The sequence below is a fragment of the Atta cephalotes genome (assembly GCF_000143395.1).
Source record: "Atta cephalotes unplaced genomic scaffold scaffold00080, whole genome shotgun sequence".
Classification (NCBI taxonomy): Eukaryota; Metazoa; Arthropoda; class Insecta; order Hymenoptera; family Formicidae; genus Atta; species Atta cephalotes.
Genome location: NW_012130144.1, coordinates 362,318 through 374,416, shown reverse-complemented (window position 1 = coordinate 374,416; position 12,099 = coordinate 362,318). Strand labels below are relative to the sequence as shown.

General features: G+C 42.1%; 1 protein-coding gene across 1 annotated transcript; it reads left to right on the top strand.

The window, feature by feature from the left end:
* The first annotated feature begins 800 nt into the window (after positions 1-800).
* LOC105624496 (PHD finger protein rhinoceros) lies at positions 801-11,813 on the top strand. Its single transcript, XM_012205856.1, has 9 exons — positions 801-1,258; positions 1,364-1,520; positions 2,493-2,645; positions 2,802-3,089; positions 3,315-3,488; positions 3,572-3,738; positions 4,356-4,479; positions 4,557-6,503; positions 6,552-11,813. Exons 1-9 carry the CDS (start codon positions 801-803, stop codon positions 11,811-11,813), a joined length of 8,730 nt encoding a protein of 2,909 aa, XP_012061246.1.
* The last annotated feature ends 286 nt before the right edge of the window (positions 11,814-12,099 follow it).

Genomic DNA, 12,099 nt, shown 5'->3' with positions numbered 1-12,099 from the left:
TATTATTATTATTATACTCACACACACACACACACACACACACACACACACACACACACACACACACACACACACAATATATGTGTATACATAATTGCTTATATTTTCTGAATATTTTCTTATTTTAGTACAATTTTTACACTTGGCTCCTGCTATATTTTCTTTCTTTCTATTTGAGATAAAAATTTATATTTTTTCATTTATATTTGTGTTTTCTTTTTTCCTAATTAAAATATGTTTACATTATAATATGTTTATTTAATATATTATGTAAGGTATTTTATATAGAATATTAAAGAAAAGTAATGATTTAAATATTTCTATGATATCACTCAAGAATATAAATGAGAGTATAAAACTTCAAACAAAATTAATAATCAATGGATAAAGTTGTAAATTATTATGTCAAATTTTGGGTATTAATGAACAAACATCGCAAATGGTTTGCGATCTATTATTATTATTCTAAAATTATCCTTCATACAATTGTCATTTACTAAACTACACATTTTTTGTCATTAACTTGCAATAAAATGATTGTTATTGATAATTTTCTTCCCAATTTGTGAAATTTTTCGAAATCAAGCGATACATTCTTTATGTTTCAGTTCTGAAGATAATCTGCTTTCCAGATAATAAATATATGGATAACTATGTAGTAAGTTTATCTCTATACATAATTTTTAAAAATATATATTGAAAAGAGAAGAGAAAGCTCAAAAAATACGCAATTGTTATTTCAGGGTGTACACAGTTCACCTGCATGTGCCACGTACCACTAGCTTATTTGGCATAGTAGAATGGCACAACGAGGCAAGAGGCATAGAAACGACAATGATCTGGCGTCTTGTCCGGGCGCTATTAAAAGGCGCAAATGTAGATTGGGCCCAGCTGCCACTGGTTCATCGGCACTGGCAGCGACCATGGGGCCCTCAGAAGAAGAGGAAACGATGGCGTCTTCTAGCCAAGGGGGGGCACCATGGTCCGCCCGATCTGTCAGTGATATCAAGATTCCCAGTATATACAATCGAACATCCGCGGAAGCACCAGCGGAATTATTTCGTAAAGACCTGATCAGCGCTATGAAATTGCCAGACAGTGAACCATTGAGTCCAAACGAGTATTGGGTTATAACTGATCAGTGGAAACAGGAGTGGGAAAGAGGTGTTCAAGTACCCGTTAGTCCGGATGCTCTTCCTCAACCGAGGGTTACTGTTACACAGACGTCTCCTTTGAAGTTACAAGCTGAATTCAAATTGTGAGTGCATAATGTGTATTGTTAGTAAATTGTGTGAAATACCTTGTTGGTGATCATTAAAGTGCGGTATAATATCTTGTAACGAAATCATCCCATGTTTTTCAGGCCTAAAAAGTTAATAAGAATATCTCGTGATGATTATTTTAACTCAGAGGATCATCATTTAAGTACTACTCCAGCAAGAGCGGAGAAAGCTTGTGCTTATGATCTCGATGATACTGACATTGCCTGGTTGGAAGTATTCAATGGAGAACGTGCACAGGTACAATCAATTGTTTATAGTTATACTAAATCAATTGACATTTCTTTGAGATCTTTTAATTTTGTGCACAAAGAATTTGTGTTATCTTGATATCTTATAAAAGGTATGATTAAAAGATAAGATTTTTAAATATAAATGTTACAATTAAATCTGGAGACAAGTTTCTCGGCGCTAATTATATTTTATATAACCAAATATATTTCCTGTTTTATATAAAATATTTTATATAATAAATAAAAACAAAGTAAAAAGTTTTAATACATCTCTGTTGCAAGAAAAATATATTTTATAATAGAAAAAGAATGGAAATTTTTAATAATTTCTGATTCTTAAATGTATGTGAGACATTTCACCGATATTTTTAAAAGAGAATTTGACTTGGGAGTAGTCATCTGAGATATTTTTGCTCTAATTAAAACACTATTATTAACAACACATATTATCTATTATTGTACTTCCAATTTATTAGTATTTGAGAACATTATGAATTTAATCACAATTTTTCAAAAACAAGTAAAAATCAAATGGAAGTATAATATGAGTAAATGGAATAAGTATAATAGAAGTAGCTTATTATGATTTCTAAAAAAATAAAAATTTCAATATAACATTTTTTTATGAGTTTTTTGATGGAAATACATATTTAAAGATTCGTAAAGAATATTTTACAATTATTTTATATTTTTTCATCACTGAAGTATCAAAATATTTATGTGATTATTTCTAGGTTTAACTAGTCAAATTATGTAATATTTTTACAATTATTATTTCTAATGACATAAATAATTTGATAACTTTTATTTATTATTGAAATTATTTTTATTATTATTAAAAAATTAATAAATATTTATGTAACCAATGATTGTATTATCTATTATTAATTTTTTTATATACATACAATATTTATTAATTAACAATATAACACATGCAACAACATATTTTACATTAATATTTTATATTAAAATTGTCCAGGCTGGACAACCGCCGATTACAGAATCGCAGTTAGAACGTGTCATTGAAGAATTGGAAGTGCGTTGTTGGGAAAGGATTCAAACAATCGTGAAGAATGAGGAGGGACTTGGGATTGAATACGATGAAAATGTCATTTGTGATGTTTGCAGATCGGTGAGTGATTAATTTACTTTTATACAATGCGAATTTGGAATATATATAATTTATTATATATTTGGAATATATATAATTTATTGTATGTGCTTCACATGTGTATGATATACACTTCAATTTGTGTTAAATTGTTCATAACACAAATTTTTATGATAGCCGGATTCGGAAGAAGGTAACGAGATGGTGTTTTGTGATTGTTGCAACATATGTGTACATCAAGCTTGTTACGGCATTACTTCAATACCCGATGGCTCTTGGTTGTGTAGAACTTGTTCGTTAAGTCAAAGACCTGACTGTGTATTATGCCCTAATAAGGGAGGTGCAATGAAGTGTACACGAAGCGGTCAAAAATGGGCTCATGTTTCGTGTGCGCTTTGGATTCCCGAAGTTAGCATTGGTTGCGTAGAGAGAATGGAACCAATTACAAAAATATCCAGTATTCCGGTAAATAATAGTAAAATCTTATAATTATTGATCTACTGTCTATATCTACTATTTTTAGCATTATTCAGATTTAAATTAATATTTAAACCATATTTTTTTTTGAACATTTAATTATATATGTTTTTTATTTTTTTATTATATATTTTTAGATATTTAAATTAACTTGAGATTTTGTTATTGTGATTCTGGATATACAAATTGATTAAATGTAATAACGAATTGCAGCAAAGTCGATGGGCCTTAATTTGCGTTTTATGCCGCGAACGTGTGGGTGCTTGCATCCAGTGCAGTATAAAAACATGTAAAACAGCGTATCATGTTACATGTGCTTTTAAATATGGGTTGGAAATGAAGGCTATTATCGAGGACGAAATGGCAGACGACGGTGTGAAATTAAGGGTAAGCTATTACATGCGATTCAAATTCATTGGAATTGTTTGTGACTACAACTATAGAGTCATTTGATAATTTCGTGTTTGTAGTCGTATTGTCAAAAGCACAGTAGAACAAATACAAAAGACAAAGTCGGCGTTGGCGGTAGCGTCGGAAGTGGAGGAAAGGGTGGGTCAGATTCTGAAGATGGTGAATCCAGACGACGGAAGCGGAAAGACATGACTTCTGAAGAAAAAAATCAAGCACGTGCAGCTAAGTATGTGACATAATTTTTTAACATGCTTTTCGAAAGCAAAAATAAAATTATAAATACATATCAACTATATCTTATTAACCTTGTTAAAGCTCGATTGCACAGTTATTTTGATAACGTTCTTTTGACTTTAGTAAAGTTTAAAAATCTCTTTCTTTTTTTTTAAGCCGATAGAGAGACAGAAAGGTAGAGAGTTTTAAGCATGTTTAAAATTAACGTTGGTACAAACGGTACCATTTATGTGTCAGTATGATTAAAAAATCTAAAAAGTAAAATTTTACGGAGAAAAGATCTTACATTAATAATTTAGCTTTAACAGACAAAGTTATGGAATATCAGAAAAAATTTTAAATAAAATATTAAGAAAATAAATTAGATTTTGGGTCAAATAAACCTAAACAGACCAGGATTAAATGTTTTAAAATTTATGAAATTTTAAAATAATACAATAATGATAAAATTCTTATATATAAATAATATAAAAAAAATATTTTTAATAAAAATATATATAATATTTTAATTCCTTGCGTTTTATGTATTTTATAAAGAATTAATTATTTTTAAAATTATGTTTAGAAAAATAAGTGTAATATTCAATTGTTGTTTTCAATTCATATTAGGCTGCAAGAAATTGAAGCGGAATTTGATAAGCATGTTAGTATAAAGGATATTACTTCCCAACAATTGGATATAGATCCTGATAGCATCATATACATATATAACTATTGGAAATTGAAGAGACGAGTAAGTCGTCGATACAAATTCTTAGATGTGAGAATATTACAGTGGATATGGTTTGTAATTCGTATATTACCTTTTAGGCTGGTCATAATAAACCATTATTAGCTCCTCGTTGTGGTGAACTGTCGAGTGCAGGAGCTCGCGCTCAAGGTCAAGCGGCCGATGTAGAAAAAATGCGTACGTTTGTTCAATTGCGACAAGATTTGGAACGCGTACGAAACTTGTGTTACATGGTTGGCCGCCGCGAGAAACTCTGTCGCACTTTCCTGAGACTGCGCGAACAAACCTTCCACAAACAGGCAATGGTGATGGCAGGACCGCCACTATCTCCGACGACGGCCGCAGCTATTGTCGAAGCCAATCATGGACCTTCAATATATGATCGTCTCTATTCCCATCCCGATGCCGAAGATCATACTCATGACTTCAACACAATACTCGCCCGAATCAAGGTTGAACCGCCCACACCAACGTCTACCGATGAGAAGAAAATACAGCCGGACTTCAACGGTGCGTCTAATAAGAAACCTTATTTCAATGGTTCGGTCAGAGGGAAGAGTTTGTACGGTAGCGATTTGTCATCTATGAGTAGTAGCGAAACGGACGCAATAAAAATGGAAAGAAAAACAACCGGTAAATGCACAAACAAATCTAAGACTTTGAAAGTTGAGATCGAATCGAGTTCAGAAGATGATGGGAATGCATTGTCGAAGAACAAAACTCCCGCTAGACGAAAAACAAAGAAGAACGCACCGGACAGGCCACGAGTCAAACTGCGTGATAGTAGCGAAAGTGATAAACTGGACATGGTGAACAGACGTACTCTGCAACATATAGAGCTCGGTAGTTCTGGTAGCGAGAGCGACGAATTGTTACCGTTGAGCACCAACGCCAGTTCTCGCCTCGGTCCATCAGCAGCTTCTGCTATATATTCGGATACTGATTCAGATTCACAAGAGCATCATTCCCATTCGGCCGTACTTATCACAAAAGCTGCGGTGAAGGAATTCTCAGCAGCGGATATATCAAAGAACATGCAGAAAAACTTTACATGTAAAGATGCCACAAGGTCAGATTATCAAGATGAATCTACGAAGAATAAAGAGAACGTGAAAAATTCGAAGAAGAAAGAATATATACCATCCGCTCTGATAGTTCCGCAGCGGCAAGCGGCGAAGAAGGCATCTGAAATCATGCAGCGAACACAGGGTAAGAAAGAGAATACCACGAGCGAACCTGTAGAGTTTGTAAAATCGCCTGGAGAACCTCTGAAACCGACTAAAGAAAAACCATCTGGCAAGAAACAGCGCGACAACAAGACATCAAAAGACACTAAGAATAATGACGTTTATGATTTCGACAAGGAATTCGGCGATGGCTCGGAGATTCTTGCTTACGTACCGCAACGGCAAGCTGCAAAGAAAGCCGCGGAACACATCAAGAGCGGTATGGGCACGAAAACTACTCAATCCGAGCTCGAAACCGCGGATGGAAAACTAAAGAAGGAATTGCCAGATGGTGGTAAGAGGAAAGAGGTCAAAAAGGAGGAATCGCCGAAGAAGGAGGAGCTGCCGACAAGAAAGGAAGAGTCACTATTGAAAGAGAGACGGGGAAAGAAACAGGTGCCTGAAAGCAGCAATAGCGAGAGCAGCAGCAGTGATAGTAGCAGTGGCAGTAGCTCTTCGGAGAGTAGCAGCGATTCTGATGTAGCTAAGAGTCCGATACAGAAAATGTCAAGCATCACTAAGGAGCCAACTTCCTCTTCAACTACTACCAATACTACGTCCTCTGAAAGCGATAACGGTAATCAAGTGAAGAATAAAACTGCGAATAAACGGCAGTCAACGAATAAAATTACAGACGAAGCGGTCGAATCTGAGAAGAGGACTGTCGCAGGACGGAAACTCAAGAAGCTGCCCGATAAGAAGCTTAAAACTTCCGACGGGCGGCATGGACCAGAGTTTCAGCCGCCGCTTACTGAGAGAGAAGAATCAGGTAGAACCGTCGTACCTAAGGAGCAGCAACAGGCTCAACAACAACAGCAGCAACAACAACAGCAGCAGCAGCAGCAACAACAACAACAGCAACAGCAGCAGCAGTCCAGTAAAAGAGCCGACCAAAGAGACTCCAAAAGATCCCTGCAAACACAACAGTCAGCTGACCAAAGTGTGCTCGGTGGGTCTCGAAATAATGTTGGGCTACGAAGTGTATCTGGGGCCAAATCTACCAAAAAATCGAGTCAGTCGATTAAGCAGACACAACAGCAACAGTCTACTCTCAGAGGCAAAGAGGACAGCGGCGGAGCAGCGTCCAGAGCGAAATCGGAGACGCGCAAACGAAAATCAAGCGAGGTTACCGCAAAGGAGGACAAGGGTAACAAGGAAACGACATCGCTCAAGAAAGTGGAAAAGAAATTAATGGAAAAGACATCCAAGGAAATCGAGAAAGATAAACATGATACTACTAATATTAAAAATGTCCCAGAACTTGTAGAACTTTCGAAAGCGACTGAGAATACTCCTAAAATAGATGACAAAAAGGTCAAGAAAACAAGTAATAAGAATGCGATCAATACATTGGAAGAGGAGATGAAACAGCGACGAGCGGAACGAGACAGTCCGAAGAAATCATCGAGGGGACTGGACAAGCTACTTGAAAAACGCGAACATCTTGACAAACTTTCAAGGAGTAGAATTGCTATTCAGCAGGAGAAATGTAACGAAGAGAATAAAGATTTAAAAATTGTAGCATCCATCGCTAAGGAGACTATCAAGAACGAGGATATTAAGAATCACATGAGCGAGGAAGTTGCTGTGTTAGACATAATGAAATTAGAAAAAGAAGATGTAAAGAAGAATATCGAGATTATTTCAGAGAAACCTACGGACAGGAGAAAGAAGACAGAGCGGAAGCTCGAGAGCGAGACGCAGGCTGCTGTCGAGATGATTACGGTTGAAGAGACCGTTATTAAGGAGTCCAACGATAATGTTTGTTTGAGGTCAATGCCCGATAAAGTCTCTACTACATTAATAGAAAATGTGACTTCTGAGAAAGAGTGTCAGCAGAAAAGAAGAAAGTCCGTAAATCGTTCTATCTTTTCACCGCAACACGGCGGCAAGGATCCCAGCGTGTCGGAGCTGTTCGACTTCGATCAGGACATGTTGACCGATGACATGGTGAACGATGACGCGAATGATTTCAGTATACCTCGCGATGAGGAACGAGGAGCAGCACCGCTTTCGTTCTCCTTCAATAATGAACTTTGGTTCAAGGAAGACTCTAAAGAGGATAGTGCGCGGGAAACGCTGCACTTAGTGGAGAAACTGCGCATGGAATTATCGAAGAAGTCGAATTCTAGTCAATTCGAGTTAGAATCCGTTCCGGCGGAAGAGGAGGTTCTGAAAAAGGAGGAACCGCCTCTTCATCCGGTTGAAAAACCAACGGAGGAGCAGCCTCTGCTTCAAGAGAAGGTGGACGTGCAAGAACAACAACCAGTGGGACAGCAGCAACAGCAATCAGTTGTACAATCAATCGAGATTAAGAGCAACAGCAGTTCGGAACCTGCGCAGATGTCCGAGGATCTGACGTGCAAGAATCATACTATGGAGGATAAGAGAAAGCCTTGTTATTCGAGCAATAGCAATGAGCACTATATGTACGGAAACGAAGAACGTGAGACGGCCAAAGTGACGGTAGTGGAACGTGCAAAACTTGATAGAGCCGAGGCGGACGAGAGATGGGTACCACCAAGCATGGACAACTTCAATCCGAGCGACGTGCAACATCTTAATACGTTAATAGACAACCAGAATCACCGTTACGTTGCTGCCGCCGCAGCTGCCGCCGCTCATCAATTCTCGAACGACATTGGCGCAGTGATGCCGGATCCTGTGGCAAATCCAGATGCAGCGCTGGTTGCGCACCTCCAGCTTAACATGCAGGATCAGTATCTACAGTTGCAGCAGACACATTCAATGGAGCGAGTGCAGCAACATCTCGAGGCACAGCATGCCGCAGCACAGGAGCAATCGCGCGTGCAATCATTGGCGATGATGGATCAACAAATGACAGCAGCCAATGCAGGGATACCAACGCAAATCGTCGACGAGATCACGCCCATGGAGATGGTGAATCGTCACCTAATCGGTCTGCCCAACTCGGAAGACGATCAGGGCAGTGAGATGGACCGCGTGCTGGACAAGGAGGATGTCTCGTCGGACATTAGGCAAGATTATACGCAGAACGATTCGCCTTACAATGAGCTTAATGGTCGACCGGACACGCGATGGGCCGAAAGCCAAGTTTTACCTTCACGACGATCCACGTCGTCATCTATCACATCCGCGTCTTCCGCGGAGGAGCATACGGCTATTCCTCCTTACAAGAACGTACCTCCGATGTCTTATCCGCCAATGGACGCAGCACCTTATCACTATTCGGAGACCGGCTCTTATGGCGCCGGAGCGGTTTCGCTGTTCCCACCGCAATCGTGTGCTGGTCCGTTGCCCTATCCATCACCGTTCCCACCACCGTTTGGCGCTCCTTTCCCGACACCACAGTCTATGCTGCCGCACGTGCCGAAGCCGCTTGAAGAGTCACTCAACATCGGGGCATCGCCATGCACCGCTGCGTTTACCTCGTCGTCGCATAACATGGCTCTCACCGCAGCCATGGTATCGCCAACGAAGGTAACCACACCACCGCCGGCGCCGCCACCACTACCGGTGTCACAACAGCCGCAACCACAACAGCAACAACCACCCACGACGCAGTCACCATCTTCGGAAGCGCTGCCATCGGGACATATGCCGTCTTTGCTGTCACAGCCGGCTAATTCGCCTGCCGTGCCGGCATCCTTCCTCAATACCATCACGGAGACGCAGGCCAGCAGTGAGACCGTCGTGGAGAATATAGCTGAGGTACTTAGCGCAGACAATAAAAGCGCGCCGTCCGGCAAGAAGTCACCGTCAAAACCGACGAGAACATCCGCCAGAGTAACATCCTTGCAGGGCAAATCACCTGGAAAATCACCACGTCAGGAGACTACGAAATCTGTTCCGAATTCTCGTGGTCGCAGCAGGAACTCTAAGGGATCCCAGCATTCGAGTTATCGAAATCGCGGTCGTGGTCGAGGACGGGGACGTGGTAGGAACAACCAGAACCCGTCGATCGCGATGGTGCCGATGTCGAACGCGCTACACAACGACGATTCTATCCAAAACAAGCTAGTCGGCACCGTGTACGATTTCGACTCAGACGAAGATTCGGCGAATGAAACTAACATCGCGGATCTGAGGACAATGCGCGAGCGCAAGAAGTCCACTGATGTGAATGAAAAGAACCGTGCGAGTGAGCCTCTCGGCGGAATGGCGAACGATGGTAGTATACAGTCCCATCTATCTAGTCCAACGCTGCACACCACGAAGAAGTACGCCGACGACAAGAAACTTGCGTCACCGGCGGCACATCACGATCATCAAGCTGCCAGAGCTAAGTCCGAGTCGAGCACCCATCAATTCGCTGACACGGTCATGCCGCTATTACCAGGTCCAGTGGATATGCGTACATACAACTCGACCGTAGACCAACCGAGCTCGTCGGTTCACGGTCAGCCGTACGGTAACCATTTGTTAGGCAGCTTCGCCGCGAGCGTAGGTGCGGACTCGAACTTGCCGGAACTTGACGATTTACTGCATGGAGATTGTTCTGTGTTGAAGAAGATCACCGGTAAACAGCAACAACTTGCGAGCGGCGGCTTCGAAGAGCCCGGTGCGAAACCAGGCTTTGGCGATCCCTCGGCGATTGACTCGGCGTCCGCAACCAGCTTCGATACGAACAAGGTTTCTCTGACTGATTCACGCAATCAATTGAAAGTGAAAATCAAAGGCCCGTTCCTCGATGCGAACTATACGCCATCGGTACCACCATTGGTCCAACAAGCACCGGTGGCACCAGTTGCAACCAGCGCATCTGTCGCATCCGGCACATCAAATCTACGTCGCATGCGAAAGAAGGAGCTGTTGCGTCAATACTGTTCACAGGATATGAACATGGATGATCCTGCGTGCGGTAGCGTCGCCTCCACGCCAACCATTCCAACTATCAATCCGAATCGCACAGTTATTACCATCCCCAAAGCTGTAGCTTCGATGACAAGTATACCAACTCGAGAGGATTACAAGGCAGTCGTTGATGCAAATATGGAGAAAAAACGACGGAAGGAACGCGGTGGCGGCGTTAGTGGCGGCAGCAGCTTCCTCGACGTAGTAGCGGGCGAAGAGGAGAGTTCCGATAGGAAGCGTGGTCTTATGGTTAGCACAGTCAGCGATCGCAGAAGAGGCAGACAAACTAGGCCGACCGCCACCACGGTGACAAACAGTGCCGGCCCGCCAAAGCTGAAGATCAAGATCGGTAATAGTATAATCGGCGGACAAGAGATGGGTAACGCGCAGGATGATCGAAGCAGGATCAGGCCACCGAAGAAACGGCTTAGCAGCATCCCGAGCACACCTAGTATGGAGGAGCTCCGTCGCGAGAGCATGAAGTTCCGCAAGATGATCATGGCAGGATTCGACAATGACGAGAAGACGAAAAACAAACGCGACAAGAACGGCAAGCGGAAAAAGCGACAGTCCAGTAAAAAGGAGGCACGGGTGCAAATTCTGGAGGGCGGTGCCGCGACGCCCAAACTTATCATACGGCTGGGCAAGGCGGTGGGCGCCAACTCTTCAGCTACGAGCGACGCGTCGAACAATGCGCCTGCCGCCGGTAATGAGGATGACAATCAACAACAGGCGTCATCGGATAACAAGGACAACCGAGTTGGTCCACCGCCGCCCGAGCCTGCCAAGGAGGAGACCGGTGTCTACTCGATGGAGGGTGGCATTGACGAGAAGCAGCCGACCGATCCGAACGTAGGCGCCCCAAGGAACATCCGCTCGGCGAAAGTGACGCCGATCCGGTTAAAATTGACTCGCTGTCAGGAGGGCTACGAACTAAAGGATCCTGTGGTAGCGAGTAGCGCGAGTGTGGATGACGGCGGTGGTAGTGGTAATAGTACTAGTGCGACGGTGACGTTAATGAACTCGGCGGCGTCGTTGCCGATCGGCGGCGCCGAGCAGGAGATGGCGACGGCGGTGGTGGCAGTGGAACGCTTGCCGGCCCCCGACGTCGCCGTCCCCGTCATCGAAACGAGAGCCGAGCAAGAGGAGCAGCAACCGCTATGCATGGATAAGCAATCTTCCAAAGACGATATTCCATTGCTGCCTCAGTCCGCGAATCACAACTCGCCGGGGTGTCCGCCCGCACCGCTCCCGCAAGGATGCCAAGTTAGGTGATAATTAATGATAATTGTATAATATGGTAATTTAGTGATTCTTTCTTAGACGATTTTCTGCGTGCGCGTGTGTATCATGTATCACGTGGCACGACACCGACACTACCTTGTCGTCCTCGTGTATACATAAGGATATATTCGCTGAATACACACAGAACACATTTGCGATATTTACACACACGTGCATACAAAATAGAAAGTGTATATTATTCAATACTGAGATAGAGACTCGGTAGAAATGTTGTAAGAGTGTAATATAAATTATTAATTATTGTAAATGATCTGAG